The sequence below is a fragment of the Podarcis raffonei genome, chromosome 5, assembly GCF_027172205.1.
Source record: "Podarcis raffonei isolate rPodRaf1 chromosome 5, rPodRaf1.pri, whole genome shotgun sequence".
Classification (NCBI taxonomy): domain Eukaryota; kingdom Metazoa; phylum Chordata; class Lepidosauria; order Squamata; family Lacertidae; genus Podarcis; species Podarcis raffonei.
Window position 1 is genome coordinate 45,114,779 of NC_070606.1, and position 13,485 is coordinate 45,128,263.

Consider the following 13,485-nt stretch of genomic DNA (forward strand, 5'->3'; position numbering starts at 1 on the left):
AAGTTGCTGATTGATAACCTTTCTGTTGCTTTATCTGTCTTCATTTGTTCTGATAATGTGTTTTATTGTTGTGTGGTAGATTATCATATTGATTATTTTTTACCCTCTCCCAATATCAATAGATGAAGGTGGGGCTATAAATATTTAAAGAAAAAACAGAACCAGAGAGAGCATATATTTGGTGGTTGTAGTGTTTATGCACTGAACTAAATGTAGGCAGACATTTTGGAATGCAGCCATATGAGTGAACATCCAGAAGCTTATTATCTTTTGTTTCCCCATATGCTTACATCTCATTTCCTGTTTGTTTCTTACACAATGTAGGTTCTCCTGTGTTTATAACAAGCTTTTCTGCCTTCCGTATCTCAAACATAGAAAAGAATTAAGAATATACATTCGGCATTGTTTGAATTGTATAAGTTACTCTTCATTTCTTGCCTTGACCCTTTGACATCTATCTGCATCCCCTTTTTTTTAGTAAGTTGCTGTGAATCCTGTTTTGATTTCCTGTGTGATTCTGTCTAGCTGACACAACTTCCTTTGTGTCTCTTTAGGCAATTCACAGCCCTTGTTTCATACTGGCATGCATCCCTCTCTCATACAAATGCTATCTCTCTCTGAAATGTTTTGTCCATTTCCCCCTTTTCAAATAATTTATCAGTATGAGAATGCCCTATTTATACGGTATGTTCCCCTGTCTTTAGCGTACTCTTTTGCACAGTTAACACGCTATATCTGAAAAGGTTTACAGGTTCAGTATAATTCTTCTATAGGAAGCCCAGTCCTACTTATTTGCAAACAGGAACATGGTTGTCTTACAGCTAAAACTGGATCTGTTGTTACCTGATGAGGAAGCCAAAGCTGTCAGATTCTGCCCTAATTGTAAGACAAAGCCTATATCCTGTTTTTACTTCTAGATGCAGTTGGTTTAGAGATGTGCTCGTCTTCATGGCTGAAATAATGACCCATCAATACTGCAAAGAAGGACCTGTATTTTATCAATCAGCCTTACAGCTGATTATAGTGAAGCTATTATAGCAAGAGTGGTGAACCCGTGGCCATTCAAATGTTGTTAGACTACAACTCTGGCCATCCTGACTTTTCGACAGTCACTGCTGCTTACCAGGAAGGGTGAGGGGATTGGGAGCTGGGTGTAGCGCCATCTGCTACTAGGATGATGAGATTTGGAGTCCAACAACATATGCCACAGGTCCCCACCCCTGAACAGAATACTTCTTGTATGTGGTTGCAGGAAGACAAAAAGGACCATTACTACTCAGTCATAATGGATCACCTAAGAAGAAGCCTCAAATGTAAAGCTAGTTTTTAAACATTGTTCTACACATATAGGCAGATGCAGTGCTATTTTTCGGGGGGGGGGGGGAATTTGCCAGAATGCACCATGAATGACTCCCTTGTTCTCTTATAATGGCAATGCCACCCATCTGAGAGGTGCTGGAACTGAGATCTGGTGAGTTCTGGGTGGGAAAAAAGCCCTGGGCAGATGTAAAGATCCTCAGCACAGCAATTGCGCTATACCAAAGTAGGAACATCTAAATGGGCTGAGTGTCTGGATATTTTAATCCTTGTCTTCCCATGTCAGAGAGTAATGCATGGAGATAGAAAGCATGATTGCAGTACTCTGTGTGGTAAACGGTAGCACGTGATGAGTGCACGATGTTATTTGCATAGTCTAACAACATCTGGAGGGTCTTTGGCACTTGACTGGTTGCTAGGCTTCTTGTCCCATGAACAAAAGCCCTCAGTTGGAATGGAATGGAATATGCCCAGCCCATCTTGAGACTGTTGTGCTGTGTTCATTTTAGAGAATAGTTAATAGTAATGTTGGAGAAATCTTAAATGGTCCAACTTCAGTTGATGCATACATGCTTTTAACGAGACATAGGCAAACTCGGCCCTCCAGATGTTTTGGGACTACAACTCCCACCATCCCTAGCTAACAGGACCAGTGGTCAGGGATGATGGGAGTTGTAGTCCCAAAACATCTGGAGGGCTGAGTTTGCCTATGCCTGTTTTTAACCATTGCACAGCTGCCTCAAGAGCTCTGTAAAGTTTAAAATTCCACGTGCACCAAAAGAAAGTGAGATAACATTACCTAACTTCTAACTAAAGTTGGGCTGTATTGTTTCAGTTTTGTCATATATTTAGTATCATATATTTGGTTCTGTTGAAATCCTTCTATTTCTTCCCAGTGCTTCAGAGTTAAATGTTTTTTCTAGCATTAGTAAATTAGCTAACATTGAAGCAAAGGTATCATTTGGTCTCCCAAGATTTCTATCTGTCTTCTCCACACACACTCACCCATTTATTAAGCGTTAATAAATGTTGCACATTAATAAATTCAGCACTGAAAAAAAATTGCAGAGAGAAATATTTTGCTTTTTAAGATAAAAGTTTATGAAGTTTTCCATGGTGGCTTAACATTTATGAATCTTGTAAAGTAGTTGGTATAAAAATGAAGTCATTTAATTTTAAATAGTTGTGACTACTCTAATGAGCTGAAAAGAATTTTGCACACACATTGACAAAATCTACTTTTTTCATGATTTTTTTTTGGTCAAGTTTCACTTTTTATTTTACCTGGACAATGATCCTTTCTTCCTGGAAGAATTCCGATGTTATTTTCAAGAATTTGCAGTTAAATATTTATAGTATTAATTAGTAGGCTAGTAGCATTTCCCCCCCTGACCCTTCTTTGATGACACTGTTTTGATTCCTCATGGTTGATACGAAACTGTGTAGATTTCATTTCATGCTATGCTTAGAAAAGTAATGCTATGCGTGCACAAGATGTGTGAAAAGTCCCCCCCCTTCCATAGCAGTATGAAAAAAATAGCAGTTTTAAATGGCCAAACTACTCCTTCCTATCTGTGTTGAAGGTTTAATTGGGACAAGAAATAAAATGTGGCTTGGAGAGATTTGATGGTGATCATGCACTGATTTGATGGAGATAATCTGATTAAGCCTATGCTCTGTTCAGAGTCATTGGGTGGGACTGCATTGCTCTCCAGGCATCCCAGTGCTGCATGTTGCTGGCATTACCAACAGAGGAAGGGGAGAGGCAGCAAGGGAGCTCAGAGTGGTGTGGGCACAGTGTGGTGTGAGCACACTCATGACACCACACCCACTCTGTACCAAATAAACAACTATCTGACTTTTAGAAGACATCTGAAGACAGCCCTGTTTAGGGAAGTTTTTAATGTTTGATGTTTTATTGTGTTTTTAATACAGTCATACCTCAGGTTACAGAGGCTTCTGGTTGCGTTTTTTCTGGTTACGGACCCGCTGAAACCTGGAAGTTCTGGAATGGTTTACTTCCGGGTTTTGGGGGTCGTGCATGCACAGAAGCGCTAAATTGCAACCCGCGCGTGCACAGACACGCCGCTGCAGGTTGTGAATGTGCATCCTGCACAGATCACGTTCGCAACCCGAGTGTCCACTGTATTCTGTTGGGAGCTGCCCAGAGTGGCTGGGGAAACCCAGCCAGATGTGCGGGGTATAAATAATAAATGATGATGATGTAGTAGCCTTGCCCCTCTAGGAATGATATGACATCTCCCTCACATTCAGGGACTCTTCAGTGGCATAACTGTCTCACGCTGGACAGGCACCGTCATGTCTGCAATTCTATTTAACATTTATATGAAACCTTTGGGAGCAGTCATCAGGAAGCTTGGTTCACATTGTCATCAGTATGCTGATGATACCCGGCTCTTGTTTTCCCATTAAATCTGAGACAGGAGATGCTGTGTAGAAACTGAACCAGTGCCTGGATGCAGTTGTGTAGAGAATGAAGGCCAACAGATCAATACCAAACTTATTTATTTGTTTCATTAATGAATTGTTTCCTATCCTGAAACAATTTGCAGTATCACCACATATATGAAACCAGTTAAAAACAATTGCACCTTTAAAGAACAATTTCAAAAGACAATTATAAATATAAAAACAGTTTAAAACAACAGCACATACGTAAAATCAATTCAGTTCCAAGATAAATACCAACTAAATCCTTCTAAGATAAAGACACACTGTGGGTAAATGGTTTCCTTCCTGTTCTAGATAGGGTTACATTCCCTCTAAAGAAACAGGAATGCAGTTTAGGGTGCTCTTGAAACTATTTTCCTGGGAGGCCTCTGTGGTGAAGAGTGCCTCTCTCCAGCCGCACCCTTTCATAGCTAGGGATAATTTGGTCATTGTAATGTGCTGTACATGTGGCTTCTCTTGCAACTGATCAAGGGGCTGCAGATGGTGCAGAATGATTATAATCTGATACATGCTAGGAACTAAATCCACTGAACTCAGTAGGACTTACTTCTGAGTAAACATGCCCAGGATTGGTTTGCACCCTTTTAAGATCTCACACTACATATAAATGGATCATCTCATGGATTGTCATTACTAAAATACAGAGCTGAAGTTTGGCTGCAGTCCAACCAAGTTAAACACTTAAATCTCATTAGGATCCTGTTAAAATTTCTCTGACCTAGAAGTATGCAACTTTGACTGGACCAAGCCCATAGTGAGTAACTTGAGACCCACTGAGCTTTATTACATTTTAGAGCTGTTTCTCTGGCAGCTATAATTAGTATAATTAGGAGTAAGAAATAAAAGCCAGAAACCAGTTGCTTTTTTGACATAGCGCTAATAATTTGGCTCTGCAGTGCATACTGTGTTAGCTTGTATCTTCTCTTTTTGAGATGATTCTTTTGCTAATGTGCATCTAAAACACCTAGGGACTGTAAATACACTGAGACCTGCATGTTCTGGATAAAACATTTTGAAACTACTGATATAATTGATAATTATGTCCATGGCAGGGGAAAAAACAAACTCAAATAGCTTGTAGAAATGGCACATGACTGTGGGGTTTTATTCAGAGAAGAATAAAATGTTAAAGATCTTAAAAATATTTAGGGAAGCTAATACAAAGTCTTAAATAAAAATGGTTAAACCCTTTGTGCAAAATCAATGTGAAGATCCATGGGTGTAGCCAGGGTTTTTGTTGGGGGGGCAGGACTTGTGTGGGGGCCCCCAGAACTGACATGATTGGTTCAGTTCATTATTTCTATTGTTTTACTTGATCTATGGGGCGGCAGCTGCCTCCCTACCTGCTCCCCCCCCCCCCGGCTATGCTCATGTGAAGAGCTATATAACTGAGATGTAACCTTATTGTAGGCTAGCAGGTACTCTGGTAAAGGAAAAGAAAGAACATAAGAGGAAATTCCTATTTATTTATCTTTAGTGGTGTTGCCATACTAGGATGGTTTTGTTCTAATGTAACACTAAACAATGGTTTAACAGTAATGTGAATTAGCCAAGCTTTCCCCAGGCTCATGTAATTCCCTTTCTTTCCTTCTCCAGTGTAGCTGCAAGAGGAAATAAGACACACTTTAGATAAACCCCAGTTTAGCATCATCTGAGCCCTAAACTATTGTTAATCTTAACTATGGTTACTGAAAACAGAGTGCCTATACAGCATGCAGTGGAGACCTCTGCCTTTTCGGCATTTACTCTAATATCTTACCTTAGCCTCAGGGATCTTCTGAAAGGGTGCCAGGGACCACAGTCTTAAGAAGCAACTAGGTAGGTGTAAAGTACCTTCCATTATCATTTTCCCTTCAATTTCAAGTTGATCTCTTTCTATTCCTTCTTCCACATGTGGATGCTTACTTGTGTATCACATCTTGAAGTATTACATTGGTGTTTTACCTTTTCAGTTTATTTCATTTAGCAATATTTTGTATAGTATGTCCAATATGTTTGTTAATATTAATTCCCCCCTCCCCCCCATTTTTTCCTCTAGGAGGGGATGCAAAGCACAAGCTGGAATTCTCTAGGCAATGGATTTCGAAGAACCAACCAGCACACTATGAAATAATAGTCCCTTATCTCCTGAGTAGTGAAAAGTGGACACCATTAAAAAGCTCTTATTCCAAGGTATGTATTCATTTGGCTGTTTATTGTTATATAACCTCATAGAATACAGCCCATCTGCATGCAGGATTGCAGTGATAGCCTGCAATATTCTCTCTCTGTGTGTGTGTACAAACGTATTACTAAATGGAATCATACTCTTAAATTATTTAGAGTCCATAGAGAGAGATACCACATAATGTGACTCATTGTTTAGATTTCATCTCATGATGCTGATTCATTTTTGTTAGCTAGGGTTTTTGAAGATATGAGCTTCCCCCAACTTAAAAGACCATAGAGGCTCTTTTGTTATATTTTTCTCTGTCTGAATGTTTGTGGTTTAAAACAGAAATCTAAACTGCGTTATTTTGTTCTGTTACTTAATATAGCTATCAAAAAAGAAGTGATCAACAATGGATTAGTAGAATTAAACAGAAGCCCGTTGAAAATAAGATAACTAGACTAACAAATCTCAACTTTTGCTTCCAATCTTTATTCAGTTGATTTTGCCAGTTGCAAAAGTCATTTATTGGCCAATTGTGACATTATAAAGGTTACCAGCTTTTCTGGGTATGGAAGTACATTGGAATTCTGAGAGGATGTTGCATGTGCCCCCACACACATACTTTATTTTTCCTTGATGTCTGGGTTGAACTCTGATTCAGCAGAATTTATATGGATTCTGTTGAATTTGAATAATTTTACATGGGGTTCTTCTGAAAACACCATCCATTTGATCTAAGGCTTGGATCTCCAAGCATATTCATGGCTTTCTTTCTTTCTTTTCTTTTTTTTTTACTTTGGTGGCTTTGTTGCCATCCTGTGAAGTCACAAAGCACTTCTGTGGACAAAGAGGTAACTAATGATTTGAAGGTAGCTCTGAGGTGATCCCTTGTCAAAATGGCAAAGATTGATTTGGATCCATTTGTTGAATTTATATGTTTGTACCATGACAGCACTGAAAAGCACCGGATGATTGTTGTGGCTCAGTAAATAGAGATATAGATTTGATGGTGGGTTGCTGACCGGAAGAGGGAATTTCAGAAGGATCTGTTTTACTGCATCTGACCATAGGCCTCTGAGGCTTTGTAAGATCCAGACGTTTCCAGTTGTATCAGAAAGCACCATATTGGTGACTACAGCCTTTTATGGTACAATTAGAATTTCTCGCAGCACAATCTTGATTTATATTTACAGAGAAGTAAGCCCCAGTGCATTCAGTAGAGCTGCTCCATATGATTTTGCATAGAATTTAATAGATGAATTAGATTTTGTAATGTTTTGAGTTTTAGAAGACAAGTCTTGGTGTATGTGGTGATTTAGTTTTTATGAAAACATATGGTTGCATGCATTCAGTTAGCCTTCATTATCTTTCCTAATTGGCAGGGGGATAATTGCCAACTTTTAAAATACAACATTCACCAAATAGGCATACATGTGGGATCTTAAGCAAACTAGCACAATGTCTTATGTATTAGATATCTTCCTGATTCTATTTTTAGATCATTTAATTAGAAACAGATGGTGTGCTTTTTATAATTCTTTAGAGATTTCAGATTTAGTGAGTGTAGTCTGTTGAAAGGGTTACAGCACAGGACCTTTCTGAGAACAATGATAAAGTATTTATATCATTAATTTGTTTCCCATACTGCTTCCAATTCAAGGTGAACATTAAAAAAAGATTTGTGGTTTGGTACAGAAATCCATGCGGAGCATCAGTGCCTTTCTTTCATGGGAACTGGTGGAAACTTCGCTTTTATATTAAGTTTCCACCGGCATCCATGGAAGGAAGGCACTGGTGCCCCCCACGGATTTCTGTACCAAACCACAAATCTTTTTTTAATGTTCACCTTGAATTAGAACCCATTAAATTCAGGGCCAACAATAATGGATATGAGATATGTTGACTGAGGGCCCAGGCAGCTGCTTTGAATAGAGAGAAGGTAGAGCCTTGAGAGAGAGTTTAAATTCTTTCCTCCTATGCCTTTTCCTTAACTGTAAATATATGCCCCTCTCAAAGTTGCAGTTTTTTGGCAGGGTGAGGGAGGCGGGAGAAATTAGTGAAGGGTAGGATTAGAATAGTACCTGTACCAATATCCATTCTAACTTCATCTTTTTTACTTTCCAGTATTAAAGGAAATGTTTGAGGGGAAATGCTCCGTGTTTGGTCTTAGTAGAAATTATTTAAGACATTAACGTGTTTTAAATAATTGTGTGGTCCTAGTGGTGGGGAAGTTTTCCATATTTGCTGCAGGTTGCATTTCCCCCTAAAACTTTGTTTAAAGATTAACTATTAAGCCAGTTTTGCTGGGAGGCATATCAGTTGCGTGTCAAACCCCCAAGCCACCCCCATGAGAATAAAGACACAAGGACCCAGAATTTTAGGTTAATGTTAATGGGCAAAATTTAGGCCACAACTTTATTGATTACAGAATGTGAGCGGTATTGGCTTAGGCATTGGACCCGAATCGACTATATCTGACTCCTGCCCGCCTTGCAGGGAGTCTGGTAAGGGTAAATGACCAGTAGGGGGAGCCCCTCCCCAGGCTTCGGACAAGATCCACACCCCCAGATTCCTTTAACGCAGGGGTAGGCAACCTAAAGCCCGGGGGCCGGATGCGGCCCAATTGCCTTCTCAATCCAGCCCACGGATGGTCCGGGAATCAGCGTGTTTTTACATGAGTAGAATGTATCCTTTTATTTAAAATGCATCTCTGTGTTGTTTGTGGGGCCTGCCTGGTGTTTTTACATGAGTAGAATGTGTGCTTTTATTCAAAATGCATCTCTGGGTTATTTGTGGGGCATGGGAATTCGTTCATATTTTCCCCCAAAATATAGTTCGGCCCACCCAATGGTCTGAGGGGCGGTGGACCGGCCCACGACTGAAAAAGGTTGCTGTCCCCTGCTTTAACAGAATACCCTTAAGCATGGAAGGGCAGGTGATGGCCGCACCTCCCCTCCCCCACACATTGCTATTCCAATGCCTAACCGCCAAACCTTACAAAGTTGTGACAATTGCTACGAGGTAGGCGAAAACCAAGTAGCCAGTGCCAGTTTGCTAAGTGGAAAAAGTCCTACAAGGCCCCTCAACGGCGACCAACTGAAGTCCATAGCAAGGCCAATGACGCAACCTGAACCAAGGGTGGGAGGGCGGGAGATCCATGGCACGAGGCTAGATTCAGTATCACGCTGTGGTTTAAGTTGACCCTGGCCACACACCCCACTTCCCAGTATTAAAGGAAATGTTTGAGGGGAAATGCTCCATGTTTTGTCTTAGTAGAAATTATTTAAGACAATCATGTGTTTTAAATAATTGTGTGATCCTAGTGGTGGCAAAGTTTTCCTTATTTGCTGAAGGCCCCCTAAAACTTGGTTTAAAGCCAATATTGCTGGGAGGCATATCAGTTGTTTTAACACAGAATACTTTTCTGACATATTTTGAAGCAGTTGTGGTAGCAGTTCAATTTACCTGCAGCCTGGGCCTTGTCCAAGTGCAAATGTAGTTCTGTGGGTCATACTCTTCCATTACATGCAGCTTGCAAGCAAGGTAACATCGCTTCATTAAAAGATGCTAGTCGCAAACAAAGTCTGTATATTTTACCCGGGAAAAGAGTTGCCAAACTGCAGGGATCTTTCAGTATAAGTAGCGGATAAAGAACTTTACACCCTGCATTGCTGAAACAAGTGGAGCCTTGTAAATCCTCAAAGCTGGCAAGATTTGGGGGAAAATGCTAGCAATACTTAATTCATGGGAATCAAAAGACTGTGAAGCAAGTGCATTATTGATTCCTATAGTTTCATAGTACAGGCTTGCAATTGTCTTGTGTTTTTAGCCATGGCTACAGGGCAAGAAAAGGATAGTGTGTGGGTGTGTATCTCGAAAAAGATGTATAATATGGTCAAAATACACCACTGAATTCAGTTGTCTTCTACTATTTTCTAGGGGAATTATTTTAAAGGTTGTTTTTGGTTTGTAAGCAGCCTTTAAGGCAGTGTTTCTCAACCTTTGATAACTATAGCTGTCAACTTTCAGATTTGAAAATAAGGAATCAGCAGCCTCAAAAATAAGGGATCAGCAGCCTCACCTGTCCCGGGGACAGTCAACAGGATATCTAACAATCCGGGATAGCAGTGGGAAATGGCGCTGGAATAAGGGAATTTCCCACCAAAAAAGGGAAGGTTGACAGCTATGTTGCTAACCCATGTACCCTTTTAGCTAAGATAAACATATTATTTACCCGTCAAGCCTGGCTCCCCTAATTATTTCAATCCTTTTGAAAATTCAAATGAAATATTGTGACTTTTAATTATAGTTAATAGTTTTTGGCTTAATAAAAATGAATCTAAATGCTTACAATTCTAAAAAATGAATTATTCAAATTTTCAAAAAATTCATATGAAATTAAAAATTTCAACAAGTCTACTACTATTAGTATTGATGTGAACACTGATGATGTTGCATGCTAGGCTCAATGTCTTACATTCAGGACACAGCTTAGGTCACTTTCAACATCCAGTATGTTGAGCTCCTTTGTTTTAATAGTCATAAGAGCGGGGGGGGGGGTTTTGCAAAGGTATGTGGATGAAAATGGCACAATGATGAGCAGAGCCTGCACTCCTGTTTTGGGGTATATCAAGAGATATTTCAAGCCAAACTTTTGCAAAGTGAATGATTTGACATCATCTTTGGCTGTTGGCGCACACTTGAATTCCAAAAACTTCTCTTGGAGATGCTTTGGCAAGGACTGAACGTCAGGGATAAAAGGGCTCTTCACAGTGTGTTCTGCAGTGACAGGATGGTCTCCTCAGTTCCCTTTGCCAGAGTATTTGTATTGTCTGCAGAATCAAGTTGTTAACCCAGAGTTTCCAAACTGTGTGTCACTACATGTTAGTGTGTATGCTGCAGTGTGCTGGTGTGTTGTGCAAATGTTCCCTGTGCATAGCTGTCAACATTTTCCTTTTTTAAAAGGGAAATTCCCTTATTCCGAATAGGATTTCCCTTAAAAAAAGGGAAAAGTTGACAGCTATGTCCCCGTGCTCCTCCCGGGGCTGGAAAGGGGTTAGTTTACCCTCCAGTTTGCTAGTAAAACTGAATTACTGTGTTGCAAAATGATGCATGTCTAAAAAGGGTGTCACCGACATGAAAAGTTGGGAAAGCTCTTTGTTAATCAGTGAAGTTTTTCCAGAGGTCTTCTAGGTGATCTACTTTAGATTCAGCCTGGCAAATCTGAAATGCCTGACTAGGAGACGACGGAGTTTAGTGTTTAGTGAGCAAAGCCAAATGGGATTAATAAATAAGTAGTAGTTATCTAACTGGATCGTATACGTAGCTGAAGTTCTCTCTCTGTCTCTCATGTTTCCGGGTGTGGAGAGAAAGTTCGAAGTTCTCAAAATTGATGGAAATGAACACCATAAATAAACATGTGATTGATTAACTGAACTGTGCAGGATGAACTGTTGTGCTGGTTGTATTGTATGCTCATAATGTCACAAATATTACTTAATAAGCTGCATATACTCTTCTCACCTTCAGAACATAACACTACATAGTTTTATATTTTCATAGTGCTATCTTTTTTTACTGTACATTATAGAAAGTCGTGTGTCCCCACCACCACTGGAATCTTCATATGTCTTCATATGCCCACATGGGGGCAGCCCTCCCCCCCCACCGGTTGAAAGACACAGCTTTAAGGAATAAAGTTGAAAGGTGGCGAAATAATTGAAATATATAGAGATAAAACATCTCATAAAGTGACCTAAAACATTCCCCTGCATAACAAAGCACAAAAAAGTTAATATCCCACATGCCAATCTGTTTAAGACTATTTTATTTATCAAATGAAAGCTTTTGTGAGCTTTTCAGAAATGGATTTGCAAAACTACAATTGTAACACAAAGGAGGCCATGCTCTGGATCCCTACCTGAGTTGGTAAACCAATGCGATGTGGAGCAAAGCCCCCTACAAATATCTTAAAGAAGGATGGAGCTGATAAACCCTGAAGATTTGGTCATGCACTTGTAGTGTTCTTTGTGAATAGTTGCGTCAATAGCTCTGCTAAGTGTGGTGTTTCATTGAGCTGGCTTGAAAAAAAATGAGTGGCCAAGTTGCATGAGCCAAAAGTTCACTGATTACAGTCATAGCAACCTCTGCAATTTGGATAACACATCTTACCACTTTGGACATTGAGAACCTTTCTGCCTCTGTAATCCTGATCTCCAGTGGCTTACATGTTAATATGCTAATATAATTACAAAAAAACCAAAACGTTGTGGATTTGCTGTGATTTAGTCACTCACCGTGAAGTACTCTAGGCTGAGTAAATGTCTCACTCGCTATTTCTGTGACACACTGATAGATTTGGCTGGAAGCTTGTTCTACTTGGCCAGTGAAGCCTGTTGGTCTAGTCTTGGCCAAATTGATCTCACTACTGAAGTAATCGACCCAGCTGAGAATGCGAAAGTGTTACACTTAAGGCTGGTGTTCACTGTGTCTTTGTAATACTTCCTTCTTTTGATCTACCAGCTATAAGGTAGCATCAGAAAACTTGGCTCTTAGAATCCTGGTTGGTTCATATATAGTAGTATATAATGTGATATTCCTTTAATTCAAGCATTAAGAATTTCCATCATAAAAGAGGTTTTGATCTTACTTCGGAATACAGTGAACGGCTGGAACAAAGCATGGTCTTAACAACAATTTAAAAGCTACAGCTAATTTGATACAGTTATGGCATGTTACACTCTTTATAAGTACAGTGAAATATTCGTGCTGAGTTCATTTTAACTCTCTATTGGCCATTTCTTTTGTTTTGGTGATGCATAAGTGGCTGCCCTGCATCAAACCATGGTCTCATCCAGACTTCCTTTTGTGCTGCGTTTCTAGGCACAGGCCTCTTCTTCAAAGCTCTGTGTCCAAATGCTCCTCCCTATATAATTTTTTGCCCTGGCAAAAAAAACCCATGCTATTTACTGCTGAATCAGAACAAACAGTGATCCACAGAAAGCCCAATTTGCTGTTTGTTCTGATTTAGCATAAAGGAGCAGGTTTTCCTGAGGAAAGTGGAAGGGCAAAAAAAGAAGACCCAGAGCTTGCACCCAGAGCTTTAAAGGGTGCCTGTGCCCTGTGCCTAGGAATGGTGGGGGGAGTAAGTGTGGTCGAACCCTGTAAGACTGATCAGGTTCTCTGCTGCTAGGAGATGTCTTAGGATTTCAGATGGTTATTCTACAGCCACAATTTTCCAACTTTCTACCTTCAGGGTCTTTTCACACAGACCCACTGCTGATGAAGTCTCCCATGGATGTCCTGGGTATATTTTGTTGCACGCCACCCCAGTCTCTGAACTGTGCGAGATTCCAGGGGTCCTGGGTCACTTTTAGCCCCTTGTAAGCATCTCATGGAGCAGGACTCTCACCTTGCATTCGGATCACCTTTTCCTCTCCACGGAGGCTTTTCTCACACACTGTCAGCAGCTGGTCCATTTTATCAAACTTGCTGGCTCAGCCATTGGTTCATTTGCTCTAGCTGCTCCATCTGTTGCTGGTGCT

General features: G+C 40.1%; 1 protein-coding gene across 5 annotated transcripts in view; it reads left to right on the plus strand.

The window, feature by feature from the left end:
* The window catches only part of ADAM12 (ADAM metallopeptidase domain 12), a 177,999-nt gene that overhangs the window by 14,357 nt on the left and 150,157 nt on the right, over window positions 1-13,485 (plus strand). For 3 of the 5 annotated variants that reach the window (XM_053388910.1, XM_053388914.1, XM_053388911.1), the window contains one exon: window positions 5,828-5,961. In XM_053388910.1, coding sequence (XP_053244885.1) covers window positions 5,828-5,961 — 134 coding nt within the window. Of the gene's footprint in view, window positions 1-5,827; window positions 5,962-8,867; window positions 8,963-13,485 lie in introns of those variants that run through there. The other 2 variants (XM_053388913.1, XM_053388912.1) reach the window with 2 other exon arrangements.